The sequence below is a fragment of the Nicotiana tabacum genome, chromosome 13 (genome assembly GCF_000715075.1).
Source record: "Nicotiana tabacum cultivar K326 chromosome 13, ASM71507v2, whole genome shotgun sequence".
NCBI classification, from domain to species: Eukaryota; Viridiplantae; Streptophyta; class Magnoliopsida; order Solanales; family Solanaceae; genus Nicotiana; species Nicotiana tabacum.
Genome location: NC_134092.1, coordinates 17,519,270 through 17,535,118, shown reverse-complemented (window position 1 = coordinate 17,535,118; position 15,849 = coordinate 17,519,270). Strand labels below are relative to the sequence as shown.

The 15,849-nt window shown below is 38.8% G+C and overlaps 1 protein-coding gene across 1 annotated transcript; it reads right to left on the bottom strand.

The window, feature by feature from the left end:
- Positions 1-1,175: 1,175 nt before the first annotated feature.
- Positions 1,176-7,210, bottom strand: LOC107813591 (uncharacterized). Its single transcript, XM_016638870.2, has 3 exons — positions 6,613-7,210; positions 1,555-1,983; positions 1,176-1,445 (listed from the first exon to the last, which is right to left on the bottom strand). Exons 1-3 carry the CDS (start codon positions 7,074-7,076, stop codon positions 1,394-1,396), a joined length of 945 nt encoding a protein of 314 aa, XP_016494356.1. The 5' UTR covers positions 7,077-7,210; the 3' UTR covers positions 1,176-1,393.
- Positions 7,211-15,849: the final 8,639 nt, after the last annotated feature.

Here is a 15,849-nt window from a genome sequence, read left to right as displayed (position 1 = left end):
AGCTTGACACTCGCCTCGTGCATCCGCACCCAGCTTGTGCTTCACCCGAGTAAGGCAACCTTTAGTCCTTGGCCATTGTCATGTGCGTCTTTCGTGGCATGCCCATACATAGCCCTCGCGACACACTTCCATCATGTATAGTGCAGTGTCGCCCCACAACTGCACGCTTAGGCCAACGGACCCTTGCTCGCATAGCTGAACCCAAGTTAAGCTCACAAGTCGACACATGAGGCCCCTAAGATAGGTGCATCAAGTATCCAATCGGCACAGAGGTCTTTGTCCAACATTTCGGTAGCCCGCGGGGCATACCCGTCCCACACGTCGAGCTTTCAGCGCCCGTTTGGTGCCCAACGCTAGCCCGAAGGCGTCGCCCGTCCATAGAGTTCCCTAACTCGTATGGATACCTAAGACACTCCTTTGAGTCGTCCAGACAGGCCCTTGAGGTTCCCCCTCAAGGCAGCTCGTTTGGTAAGGCTTGGTGGCAGCACGTACGGGGGAGGCAGGTTGAGCTTCAACACCTATACCCCCTTATATATGCTTAAAATTAGAAAGCCCAAGTTTTTTGAGTAGACAGGTCTACGTCAGAGGATCTTTTCTCACCGATTCCGAATGAAGTCACAACCCCAAAATGCGGGTTGTGACAGCTGGTCTTGATTCACATTGGCTTCACAAACTTCCAGTTCTAGTATAAGGAAGCAAGTTTGTTACCATTACTCAATCACCTAATGATAATTCCTCTTCTAAGCCATTATATGGTTTAGTTTCGACCCTTCACATGCATTGGAAATCTGTTCATTAGTTCCTTTGCCACTTTGAATTTCCCTTATGATAAAATTATAGACTTCTCTGAAGGAAGTTGAAAGTTTATTGGTAAACCATAGACCTGAAATCTGAGTTAATAATGCAAATCGTCTCATTTGGAGGGTTCTCCTTTATTCAAAAATTATATGGACTAATGTAAAGATTTGGAGGTGCTCGTATCTAAGATGTGCAGTGTCGAGAGAGCAGCATAAACCGCAGATAACAATTGAAACGCAAATAGACATTTAATACTAAAATACAGCAAATGGTTACTTGATGTTTAAAGCTGAGAGAAGAAATTGCGGGAGTGGTTTCTGTACGTTTTCAGCATCGACGAGCTAAACATCCCCAGAGGTGGCGAAACAATTCCAATATACAAAGGAATCATATCGCTGTTTCAATCTAGTGTGGCATTGAAGTAAAGTTGATTGATTACAAGACATTTGATGCATTTCTTCACATTGTTCTGCAACTGGAAAATCAATGTTATAGCTGATTTGAAATGCAAATTAACTATAGAAAGCGAAGGAACTATAGCATTAACTGAAGCCTCGGAGAAGACAGACGCTTGAAATTGTGATTCTATTCATTGCTACACTTGAAAGAAGTACAAACGCGCTACTACAGTTGCATTAATCCCAGATCTGCGGGAAAAGGCAATAAGAACTCCTAAGCAGTCTCCTCTTTACATCAGAGTAGAAACACATGCTCTATGTAATAGTTTAACCAAGGCCAGGCTTAATTTTCACCTACCTTTGAATGTTGAGCATGGCCTTAGCTTCCATTTGCTCTTCCATTAAATTCTCACTAGCATATTTGCTCAAGAGCTCCATCTTCTTCTGCTCCACTACCATCCTTTCAATCTCCTTCTCGTCCGGCAATGGGACATGTACCACAAATTCTTTTTCTTTCTCCTCCTCCCTCTCCTTTTGCCTCCTCTCCTCCTCGATCACATCCTCTTCCTCCTCGAACAATATCTTTGATCCCAAACCCACCTCTACTACCTCCCCACTTTTTACCGCCTTCATGGCTTCCCTCTTTATCTCTTCCATCTCCATCCATTCTTTCACAGCTGCAGCCTGCATTTTCTTCTCTGCTGGTCCCTCCAACTTCTCCAATATTCCATCCTCTTCATCTCTGTACCCGTAGTAGCTGGCATCAATCCTCTTGTATATGTCATACCTACATAGTTTCAGCAAACAAATCAACATAAGGATTGCCGAAATAATATAAAGCATAAGAAGATCTAAATGTATCCCCACAAAAATCATCAAATAACAAAGTAATATTTACAGCATGAAAAAGAAGTATCCAACAAAGCTCTTTTATTCAAAACTTAGATTGTCAAATACAACAAAATGTAAATGGCTACATTGCTCTTAAAAAGACAAATCTGATTTTTTCCAAGAATGTATTTTACTCCTCCGAGAATGAAGAATGAGCATGGGTGTTGAATATACTGACTTGAGGTCTATGAGATGCCATCATACATGCATAAACAGATTAGAACTACGCAAAATTTCTGATAAACTAAAGTTCATAAGTCATAAATAAAACTTGCAACCTACTAAACTAACAATCTGTCCATATTCCTAATATTTTTTAAGGAAAAAATCTTAACAAGCTTTCTTTTACTAATATCACTTTCGTACTGACCATGCATAAGGATGTCAGTGCAAGAAGCAGGTCATTAAATTGGTGACAAGGCTAGTGGCTGTAAGAAATGCTATTTGATAAGTGTAGCAGGACTAAGATGCCAATCTTAAGTGAAATGAAGCAAATACCACTGCTTATAGACTGGAGCTGCAGTTGTAAAACCTGCTTACTTGATAACTGTGAGCAGGCTGGAAGAAGTGACAACAGAAGGGTTGTCAACCTTCTTTCTCAACTTCACACACATTCACAAGATGTGTTTATTTGTGTATTCTACATATTCATCTTCATCCAACAACAGCACTATGCATTTTTCACGAGCAAAAACTTTCATCTGGTAGGGAAAAGCTCATGTAGAGGGAAGGGCAACTAATGCATCATTCTTCTTATTTTCCTTCCTCGAAAAATCTTCTATGGTTTTGTAGAGGGAAGCCCATAATTGTCAGCGGACTGTGATTCATTAATGATGAACAAATAGACTTTTGGTCAGTTCTCCATCTTAACAATGGAGAATAGGGCTGTTTAAATTCTAATGACTCTAATTAATAAGGACCATCGAAGTTGTCAAAAGCGGAAGGTACAGAAAAGCGCCAACCTTTGTTAAGGATCTGAGCAAAACTATGTCCTACATTCGAAATTGTCAGAATGGTAATATAGACATTTCATACGTATAAAAAGTCTATCATGCCCTTTGTGAAGAAAAAAAGGTAGAATTTTGCAATTTTAAATTTGAATTTGATTCTCTTATCAAATTAATTATGTTATATGTTCCCAATGCATTGAAGGATATAAATATTTGGGGTTTATTTTTAACTTTTTGTAGCACGAGACTTGCGTTGAAGAAATTAAGTAGTTATAGCTCCTCTATTCTTCTTTTTCATTTAGGAATAAGGTGTATAACATGCATCCATTAATTATCGCTTCTCTTCTTTTTCATTTATGTTCATGCAAAACACCTTGTTATACACCTTCCATTAGTTACCACAAAGGGCAACTACTTCAGTTCTTCTTTTCATTTAGGTGCACGGCTGCACGTTATAGGACTTCCATCAAATATGGCTTCTCTGCTTATTTTTCGTTTAGGTGCATCGAAAACATCTTACAGTACACCTTCCATTAGTTATCTTACTGTAAAAGAATAAAGGGGCTATAATTACTTACTTTTTCAATGTATGTGGCATGCAACAAAAGGCATTTTTCCCTCCATTAGTATATTCTATTTCTTTTTGAAATGGAAATAGGTGAAATAAAATAATTATTTTATTTCTGTATGTCTATATTCCCACCCAATGCATTGAAGAAATAAAATAGTACTATCAACTAATGCATTGGAAACATAAAACATAATTAATTTGATGAGAAAATCAAATTCAAATTTCACTGCAAAACCTTACTTTTTTTAATGAATAGAATGATAAACATTTTACACATATGAAATGTCCATAATACCCCTGTTCTAGCCATTTTTTGTTTAATCACAATAATTCACAAGCAGAATCAAGTCCGTATAAAAAGCACCTTTTAACCTATATATAAGGAAATATTTTTAACTTCAACATAGGTTTGAAACATCGCTAAATTAGATATCAGATATGAAATACTTTTAACTTCTTTTAATCATTGAATAAGAAGACAATGTTGTGACTTCTTCCATATATAAGAGACATGAGATTAAGGTCATTAAAAAAAGGAAGATTAATTCTTCTATTTTTAAAAATACTGCTTTTTACACTGTTTTTATTTTTTTGAGATGGACTTTTTTACACTGTTTTTATATCTCAAGATCTTGTATTTCTATTGATTGCAGTTGCAAGAGAAAGATTTCTAACCTATTAAGCTAAGGTTCCCAAGACACGAATTTCCCATCTTTTCTCTATTGCAAATGCAAAAGCCAAAAGAGGCCACTTTGCTGAGCCTTTAGCGAGCATAGAAGGCAAATTGCATGCGAGTGCACCTTAGGAGAAATTTACAAGACCGGGAGATAGATGAGGTGAGACTCCTGCACAAACTTTACAGTTTCACAAGTCTGGAAAAGTTGATCATATAGTGGAAGGATCTTCCTCCCAGTGTTCTTATGTAAAGTCATATTATAATCTATTTGTTGACAAAGCTGTCCCAAGACGCATTTGGATGCCTCTACGGAAACTGAAGGCACCCATAAGTAGCATGTTTAATTGTTGTAGGTTCTCTACTTTTGGTACACAACTAGTATACGGGGTTTCCACATCATCAATAAAATTATTTACCCTATCAAAAACGTAGCATGTTTAAAATTTGTGGGCAATATGAGGACACAATATTGACAGAATTTTTTTTTTGGGATGAAGTATTGCCAGTTGACAAATGAAAATTTTAAAAGGAGGAGACGCTTAGCTATTAGACGGTTTTGTTGATTCAAGAATCATGGAAAGGACACGGTTGTTCCATTGTGTTTTTGCTTCGGAATAATGGGCCATAGTACTCTGCATTTTCGATGTCTGATGGGTACTGCTAGAAATGGTGCCAGATACATGTCAATTCCCTTATTCCATTTAAGCTTTTCATCGTCCAATGGGTATTCACAGGGCCAATGGTAGAAACAATAGAGATGCTAGAAGAAGAAAAATTGTAGAAGACCCGCTCCCTTTACATATTTTGTTCATTATTTGTTTTTTGGGGGGGAGAAGAAAAACTTTTCAAGGAATTGAGAACCCAATATTAAATGTCAAAAACTCTCTTATTTCATTTGTACTGTTTGGTGTGAAAGGAAAATATTCTGTTGTATAAGTAGTTGGCTAAATTTTTGGAAGCCTATTGCATACTTGCATTGATTGCTTTTTACTGCTTGAGAAGCCAAGGCAATCTCAATTGGAGTCAATTCATAATTTTCCAGCACGACCTTATTTACAGAAAATGACCTCTATCAAAACACCGTTTTCGAATATATCACTGACATCTAATAAACTGATCAACCAAAAAAGTCTAACATGCAATTTTTGGCCGCATCACCTCTATTTTAAATATGTTAAGCAAACATGTTTTCTTATAAGGAAATAATTGTATTAATGATGGGGAAACCCCCATATACAAGTTGTATGCCAAAAAGTAGAGAACCTACACCAAAACATGATTCTTCTATACAAATAGGTAGCTTATGGGTAGTATACACCAAAACATGATTCTTCTATACAAATAGGTAGCTAATGGGTATACTAAAACATGTCTGTTAAGCAAACACATGTTTGTCATGGGAAACCAGAAAGCATCACAAACCAATCACAGGTAATGCTTAGACTTTCACAAATCTAAATTGTATGAACAACAGTGCAATCTCCAAACTGTCATATTCATTTATCCGACTTCAAGTGTGTGCTCAGATCACTGAAATGTCCACATTCACCACTGGTTGTTATTTTTGAGAAAGAAATCAAAATATAACAACCAATTGAAATGACAGTGTTTCGTCAATTTAGGAGAGCACGTCGCACTTTCATTGTCTTCTGATCTCCTTTAATTGTTAGGAAGGGTAGGTGGATTTCCTTGGCAGCTAACTCAATATTCAAAACCCTACTTCCTATGTAAAAGTTTCAGTAATTTGCGTTTTGCCAAAGCAAAAATACAACTTAGTATATGCTTCAACTACTTTCAATGTAATCTCTAAACATCAGTACGGCGAGAATTCAAAACCCAGCTGTCTTAGGTTAGTTTTTTTGTTCTTCTTTTGTTTTTTGATGCCCAAGAAACCTGTCTGCAGCCAACCTAGGGACCAACTGTAGCCTCCGAAATTCAGGGATATTGTCCCGCCCCTCTACCTTTATCCACTTAAATGCCAGGCTTAGTTTGCATCGCACAAGGCTCGAACATGTGGCCTAAGTCCCAAGTCCCCGAGCCTTTGCCACTTGAACTAAGCCCTGGGGACTATCTTCGAATAGTTTGTATCATATAAACAAATTAGTCATTTTTAATAAATTCCTATCAAAATTTTCTACTAATTCTGAAAAGCTACTCGTGATACCTAACATAACAGTTGTACTAAACAAGCACAAATAAGGATGCGGAAACCAGATAACACAATGTAGCACGAATGAGGTCAAAATCAATCAATCAAACAACTACGAGTCAATATCAAGCTAGTCAAAAATCACCTATATAAATGCTCGTAAGCATATAAATACTTACCTCGTTCTTCGTTTTCGCAATTCAGGAGGTTTCTCAAACAATTCCCTAACACCAGGCAACTTCTTCGCAGCACCAAAATACCTATACCCAGGACCACGTCCACCCGGGTTTGGAACATCAACAATATTCCCTTCCAAATCCGTCATTTTAGCCGAATGCTTAGTATAATTAGGCCCACCGAGTTCAATAATCCTCCTTTCCCAGTGCCCTTTCTCTCTAATCAACTTATTAATCTCATCATTTAGGTCTCTTAATCTGTGTTCTCCTAATCCTTCGTTTTGGATCTCGGCTACTTTTCGACCGATTTCTCGCATGATTTGCTGCCTCCATTTGTCTGCTTCAGCTAAATCTCGACACTCTGAGGCTAAATATGGGCGCCGTTCTTTTGGCTTTTTCTTTTCTTCTTCTTTCATTGTGATGAATCGATTTAACATTGACTGGGCTTTCTCTTCATTACGCGCCATGGCTGGTTCTGTGAATTGCGAAGAACTGAAACCCTATAGATTTTTCAGTTGGGGATTTGGGGGGAAATCTTAAACCCTAGAAGGAGAGCAATTTCAGAAGTTTATAAGAGAAGCTTTTGGCTTTGTTCAGATTTTCGGGGTTGTGTTGCGGTTCAGTAGTAATCGAGTGCACCGAACGACGTCGTGTGGATTTCTAAATTACTTTTTTTTGTTTGAATCCTAAACCTACAAGATAGAAGGATCAAGTTGTTGTTTTTTTAGTCCAAAAGAAACTAGTTATATTAAGTTAACGATTGCGTAGTACAAGGAGCTAAAGTTATGTAACGAGGCCGGTCGTTTTGAGTATTACAGTATTGTTTCCCTATTTACTGCTCAATTTGTGCTTTACAGTTGTTATATGGCTTGTCGGGGTAATTGGTTCAGGTCCGGTGACGTTTTGGAATGAATTGGAACACTTAGTCCCAAGGTCTAAAGTGAAGATTTATGTTTGGAGGTTTGACCGGGGAGTTGGCTTTTTGATATCGGGGTCGGAATTCGATTCTGGAAATTGGAATACGTCTGTTATGTCATTTATGACTCGTGTGCAAAATTTGAGGTCAATCGAACTTGATTTGATAAGTTTCGGCATTGAATATAGAAGATTGAAAATTGTTAGTTTTCATTAGGCTTGAATTGGAGTACGATTTGTGTTTTTGATGTTGTTTGATGTGATTTGAGGGCTCGCCTAAGTTCGTATCGTGTTTTAGGACTTGTTGGTACATTCGGACGGGGTCCCGAGTAGCCCGGGTGCATTTTGGGGTGAGTTTTGAGCGAGTCTAGCCATTTCGGCACTCTGAAGTTGTTCTGGAACTTTGGAAGTGCGGGGGGGGGCACATTTTGGAGTGTTGAGGCAAAGCCTCATGTGCAGACCGCAGAGGAAAAGTGCGGACCGCAAAATTCTTCTCGCGGCCGCAGAAAAAGGATTCTGCAGGTTCGATGATCCGATTATATCGTTTAATCTACAAGGAATTTGGAGATGATTAAAAAGCGAAAGTTGTATCCCTTTGAATCTAGTTTTCAGAAAGGTATACCATTAATCATTTGGACATTTGTAGAGAAAGTTATGATCAATTTACTGAAGCCTGGTAGTGTAAAGGCTGTTGAAGTGCGGCCGCAGAACCTGGAATGTGCGGATCGCACAAAAATTGTGTGGTAAGCACAATGAGTGATCAGATTTTTGTACTTTATAAACGAGGGTTAGAGTATTATTTCATAATTGGACTTTGGAAACTCGGTTTGTGGCGATTTTTGGTGGAATTTTCAAGAAATTTATCGGGGTAAGTGATTCTAACTCGGGGTTTGGTTAGCATACATGAATATATCATTATTTTCATCATTTAATCAGTATTTTGAGATGAAAATTTGAGAAAAATTGTAGAAATTTCATAAAGTGAATCTTTGGGATTTGAATATTGATTCGAAGTCGGATTTGAGTGAAACTAGTATGGTTGGACTTGTAATTGAATGGGTTGTCGGATTTTGTGAGCTTCATTGGATTCCGAGACGTTGGCCCCACGAGCGATTTTTGAGTTAAATTTCAGATTTTGTTGGAAAAATTAGTATTTTCATATGGAATTAATTCCTATAATTTGTATTGACTGAATCGAATTAATTGTGGCTAGATTTGAGGCGTTTGGAGACCGATTCACGAGGCAAAGGCATAGCAGAATACAGAATTACGCGGTCTGAGGTCAGTAACATCTCTAATCTTGGAGCTGAGGGTATGAACCCTAATTATACGTGTTATGTGAATTATTTGGAGGTGACGCACATGCTAGGTGACGGGCGTGTGGGCGTGTGGGCGTGCACTGTAGAAATTGAGACTCGGTTGATTCCGTAGAGCTATATAGTAAGTTAACTTGTATTTTTCCATGTATTTTTATGCGTTAGAGAAAGTGAGATGTGACTCATGTTAGAAATCATGCTTAGGCAAATGTTGGTATTATTGGGACCTACTGAGGTCATTTCTACTGTCGAATTATATGTTTAAACTTTAATTTCATACTCAGTCATATTCATTCATTGCATATCATATCTCAGTCTCTGTTGTTATTTATTGATACATTATATCATCATTTGGGGCTAGTTTCATGACATTGTGAGCCTGAGAGACTGGAGAGATTGATGACTGAGTGAGGCCGAGGGCCTGATTGTGAGGATAATTATGGAATCGGGTTGCATTTCGCAGCAGGCCAGATTGGCTTATTATAGCACGTGAGTTATCCATGCAGCACGTGAGTTATCCGTGTAGATCCAAATTTGTCCGTGCAGCACGTGAGTTGTCCGTGCAGCACGTGAGTTGTCCGTGGGGAAAATTACTGTTTTCAAACTTACTCATATTTTTGGCAACTTTCATAAAGGACTTGAGTTTTCACTGATACACTTGAGAGGCAGAACGATTTTCAAAAATCATGATTAAGCTGAGCATTTTATCTATGAGTTACTTCTTTTATTACTTGTTTTATGTTGTTATGGACTGTTGTTGGCTATTGGTGTTGGACCGGACCTTTGTTCCAGCTCGTCACTACTTTCAACCTAAGGTTAGGTTTGTTACTTATTGAGTACATGGGGTCGGTTGTACTCATACTACACTTCTGCACCTTGCATGCAGATATTAGATGTCTATGTTGCTGGGATCGACGTGAGCTGGATTTGAAGATATACCTGTGTTCCGGTCGTAGCTGCCTCTTGTTCATGGTAGCCTTAGATTTATAAAAAATCTGTTTATGTACATTTCGAACAAATGATGTATTTATTTCATACCAGCTTTGTAAATTCTAATATTAGAAGTTCATGATTTGTACTACCAGTCCTTGGGGAATGTATAAGATTTAGATATCTTCTTTTACTTAATTGTCTTGTTAAATTTTATTGGAATTGGATAGTTGATAACTGGCTTGGCTAGCAGGTTGGGTTAGGTGCCATCACGACTAGTTGGATTTTGGGTCGTGAAAAGTTGGTATCAGAGCTCTAGGTTCATAGGTTCTACAAGCCATGAGCAAATGTCTAGTAGAGTCTTGAGGATCGGTATGATGACGTCCATACTTATCTTAGAGAGGCTACAGGGCAGTTAGGATAATTTCTCATCTTTCTTTCCTTATCGTGCGGAATTGATTCAGCTTGAAACATAACTCTTTGAGTTCCTTCCACGCATTTGTATGAACATGTGAGCTTGATATCAGATATGCATTGCCGGCTTGTGATTCCATGAACGAGGTTCGAGATGTGTATTCTGTGTTTTGATGATGGGCCAGTCTGAAGGACTTGAGGCCAGGTTTAGACCGCAGCTTAGGCTCGGTAGCTTCAGTTGTATGAACTTGTACATTTAGACTTATATGTCCGGTAGTGTCCCTATGAGTGAAATTTGTGGCTCGATGAGCGGTTGAATAGGTATATGATGAGCATGATGTGACTGTGAAATGTGTTCAGATGGTTTGATTGTGACGAGAATAGTTTGCGTGAGATGTAAAAAAAAAAAAGGGCCATTGGGTGCTTGGTGTCTGTCTTGATTTGACGTATAGTCTCGATTATGAATGTGTTGAAACATCGTTCATGTTGTTTAATTGTGGAGCGAAGTAGATTTCCACGTCTTGTTGATGAGTTCGGACTTAGGGAGATTAAGTGATCGCGTAGTGATTGTGGTTGCGAAAGGGTATATCAAGATGCCAATTTTAGGCAAAACATGTGGGTTATCTCATGCAGAGTAATCTACGGAGGTGTACCCCTTATAATGTTGAGTGAAGAGTTTCTTCTCTACCAGCAGGGTGTATGTGTTGAGATTTTAATTTGAATCTGGTTGAGAAAGTTGACTTGACTGTCAAGAGAAATAAATGCGAGCTTAGCGGATGATTTAGGTATTTTATGGTTTGTGTTGCATGAGCTTATGAAGAATTTAGTTCAATTTCACTGTAGTATCATGGCAGCAATACGGTATGGGTATTGTCAGTTATTGAATGTCATGATCTATGGATTTGAGCCAAGTGGGGGAGCATGCTGTTGGCGTTTTAATTTCATGGTTATATGTTAAATTTTAGTTTGGGTCTGAGGCATACTTGTGGTTTAGTTATGACTTGCAGAGGTTGAGATCGAGGATGACTCGAGTAAAGGGATTTCTGGATACGGGTTATGTTACACTTAATGTGTATATGGAAATCATGGAATAAGTTGAGTTTCTATTCATGACAGATGTAGTGTGCACGGTGTATGAATTTGCTCGGTTGCATTAAGGCATGGTTACTTCTTTGGGGTGTTGTTGTACTAATTGAGCAAAGGCAGTTCGGCCCGTTCGGGCGGTGAAATTTGGATTTGAGCAAAGTGGGTGACTCTCGAGAAAGTTCTAATGGATTCAAGATTTATATATAGCAATTGAGGATTTCTCCGGACTTGTGTATGGATAAAATCTGAGATTTGCATTTGATGGTACCAGGACTTTGCGGTAATTCTGTATGACTATGGATTCTACATTCCAGTATAAGAAAGGTAAAAGAACAATTTTAAATTCACATAAGGTACTTTCAGAGTGGGTGTTTCGGTTGTGGTACTTATGTGGGTGCTTAAGAAGAATACAATGGCTTATGGGCCTTATGGTGGTGTCGTTTATGTTAGGATGTCTTGTACTGAGCTTTGGGTAATTATGATCTGATGAGGCTCTACAGATGATTTGGCGGCAATATTCTTGGGTTTGGTGACCTGCGTGGCTTGGTCGAGTTAGAAGGATTCAGCTCTGATAGCTTGGTTATGTGCAAATGGATTTCAAAGCATTTTTGATGGTTTCTACCATGGTTTGAGATGGATATTTTCTACCGGCGTGAGGAACATATTGTGTATTGTGATTTTCACATGGATAGGAGTAAATGGAAGATTTCTAACTAACCGGGTATGTAATTTGCTGGTGACTCAGAATTGATAATGAGATTCTTGTTCTTGTCACATGATGGCATGATAGATGTGGTGTGTTGTGCATGATTAAGATTTACATGTATAAGGTGGCAGTTTATTCTTGAAGGGAAGGTCACGAATTCTGGACAGAATAGCTAGTTTCAGATATTTAGATGAATGTTATAACTGCTCGGTAATTTCTGAGAAGGGTGCGCATTTCAAAAGGCGCATTGTGTTTTGACTTACGAATGTTCATCGGTATTGCGGTACTCACCTGGTTGATAGACTGGTGATATTCCAATTAATGCTATGTGACACAGAAGAATTATGGAAGTATTCCTCGTGGGATGATCGTGGATGGAAGATGTGTTAGTCATTCGAGTGCTGGAGTTGGGATCAGTTACAGTGATTCAAGTGTTCTATGAATTTGGAGATTGGGAGTTCTCAGAAGCATATTGTTTCAGGGTTGCGGCCTGTTTGAGGTGAGCATTTTATTTAAACTCAGTGGAGGCACTAGTTGCATTAAGTATTTGCGATAGCTATGCGCTATGAGTACGCATATGTATGGGGTTTGAGCCCATGTGCGAGCACCGAGGCAATTGTCCGTGCGAGTGATGTTAATGTGAGCTCTAGAAGAGATGGTTGTTGTTATTAAATTCGGGTGTCTTGGTTCTACTATATATAATGAGCTTATAGCATTGCAGTTGTGGTGGTGCTTATTGAACTTACAATACGATTCTCTACTTTGAGACATATTCCATTTTGGGTACAAGGTTGCGCAGTTGTGGCTTGAGTTGTATTGGTGTGGCATGTCAGTGGGATAGTTGTGTTTAATAATATGTGGTCATTGGACCTAGAATGGGTACTAACAAATTTTTATTACGGTATATTGGGATGATAATATTGAAAGTCATCTTAGAAGGTGATTATGATTCTGGTTGGGGCGAGAAAGCTCCATGACTTGTTAATCTGATAAGGGGTTATGATATTTCGCCTGTTTCTTTCATTATCAGTAGCGTACGAAGGTTTTAGAATGAGGTTTTGTTTGATATGGGGTTTAATACTAGTACCGGATTGGTTTTGAGTAGTTACTGTGATCGAGAATGGTGCTACGAGTATGCGAGTTGTGTAGTATGTTATGCGATTATATCTGAAGTTATGGTTATGGCTTGGTATAGTTTGTTCAGACTTTTACGGTGTATAGATGTGAGATTCAGGTCTTGAAACGAAATTCTGAATGTTGAAAATTGAATTCCAAGGATTATGGGCTAAGGTTAAAGTAATGATCTTCAATTGCGTGGTATTGTCAGGCCTATATAGAGTAGGGTGGCGTGGGATCATACCCCGGGTATGTGCGTGGTAAGGTGGAACAGTAATTTAAAGGCTTAGGAATAACTCTTGGCACGTTCGAGGACGAACGTATATTTAAGTGGGGGAGAATGTAACGACCCTGCCGGTCGTTTTGAGTGTTACTGTCTCGTTTTCCCATTTACTGCTCAATTTGTACTTTACAGTTGTTATATGACTTGTCGTGGTAATTGGTTTGGGTCCGGTGAGGTTTTGGAATGAATTGGAGCACTTAGTTTCAAGGTTTAAAGTTTATGTTAAAATAGTTGACCGGATATTGACTATGTGTAAACGACCCCGGAATAGAGTTTTGATGATTCCAATAGCTCTGAATGGTGATTTTGAACTTATGAACGTGTCCGAAAAATTATTTAAAAGTCCGTAGTTAAATTAGGCTTGAATTGGCTAAAGTGAAAATTTATGTTTGAAAGTTTGATCGGAGAGTTACATTTTTGATATCGGGGTCGGAATACAATTCTGGAAATTAGAATACGTCCGTTATGTCATTTATGACTCGTGTGCAAAATTTGAGGTCAATCGGACTTGATTTGATAGGTTTCAGCATTGAATGTAGAAGTTGAAAATTATTAGTTTTTATTAGGCTTGAATCAGAGTACGATTTGTGTTTTTGATGTTGTTTGATGTGATTTGAGGGCTCGCCTAAGTTCGTATCGTGTTTTAGGACTTGTTGATACATTCAGGCGGGGTCCCGAGTAGCACGGGTGTGTTTTGGGGTGAGTTTTGAGCGAGCCTGGGCATTTCGGCACTCTCATGTTGTTCCGGTACTTTGGAAGTGCGGGGGAGCACATTTTGGAGTGGTGAGGCAAAGCCTCATGTACGGACCGCAGAGGAAAGTGCGGACCGCAGAGGAAAAGTGCAGACCGTAGAATTCTTCTCGCGGCCATAGAAAAGGGATTTTGCAAGTTCAATGATCCGCCTTCGGAAGCTTATATCGTTTAATCTACAAAGAATTTGGAGATGATTGAAAAATAAAAGTTGTAGCCCTTTGAATCTAGTTTCCATAAATGTATACCATTAATCATTTGGATATTTGTATAGAAAGTTATGGTCAATTTACTGAAACCTAGTAGTGCAGAGGCTGCTGAAGTGCGGCTGCACAATTTGGATTGCGGCCGCAGAACCTGGAATGTGCGGACCGCACAAAAATTGTGCAGTCATCACAATGCGGGATCAGATTTTTGTACTTTATAAATGAGGGTTAGAGTATTAATTCATATTTGGACTTTGGGAGCTCGGTTTGTGGCGATGTTTGGTGGGATTTTCAAGAAATTCATCGGGGTAAGTAATTCTAACTCGAATTTGGTTAACATACCTGAATATATCATTGTATTCATCATTTAATCAGTATTTGGAGATGGAAATTTGGGAAAAATTGTAGGAATTTACAAAGTGAATCTTTGGGATTTGAATGTCGATTCGAAGTCGAATTTGAGTGAAACTAGTGTGGTTGGACTCATAATTAAATAGGTTGTCGGATTTTGTGAGTTTCGTTGGATTCTGAGACGCGGGCCCCATATGCGATTTTTGAGTTAAATTTTAGATTTTGTTGAAAAATTAGTATTTTCATATAGAATTAATTCCTATAATTTGTATTGACTAAATCGAATTAATTATGGTTAGATTTGAGGCATTTGGAGACCGATTCACGAGGCAAAGGCATAGCAGAATAAAGAATTACGCGGTCTGAGGTCAGTAACATCTCTAATCTTGGAGCTGAGGGTATGAACCTTAATTATACGTGTTATGTGAATTGTTTGGAGGTGACACATATGCTAGGTGACGGGCGTGTGGGCGTGCACTGTAGAAATTGAGACTCGGTTAATTCCGTAGAGCTGTATAGTAAGTTAACTTGTATTTTTCCATGTATTTTAATGCGTTAGAGAAACTGAGTTGTGACTCATGTTAGAAATAATGCTTAGGCAAATGTTGGTATTATTGGGACCTACTGAGGTCATTGCTACTGTCGAATTATATGTTTAAACTGTAATTTTATACTTATTCATATTCATTCATTGCATATCATATCGTAGTCTCTGTTGTTATTTATTGATACATCATATCATCATTTTGAGCTAGTTTCATGACATTGTGAGCCCGAGAGACTGGAGAGATTAATGACTAAGTGAGGTCGAGGGCCTGATTGTGAGGATAATTATGGGATCGGGTTGCACGCCGCAGCAGACCAGATTGGCTTATTATAGCATGTGAGTTGTCCGTGCAGCACGTGAGTTGTCCGTGCGTATCCAGATATTGATAGTATAGCACGTGAGTTGTACATGCAACACGTGAGTTGTCTGTGCAAATTATAGCGCTTGGGCTGAAGGAGCCCCTCCGGAGTTTGTACACACCCCTGTGAGTGCAGGTACCTACTGAGTGTGAGCGGCGAGTGCGAGTACCGAGCGATTGGGAGGATTGAGTGACTGGGAGGATTAAGTATCACGACCCAAAATTCCACCACAAGCGTCGTGATGGCACTTAGTCTCTAAGG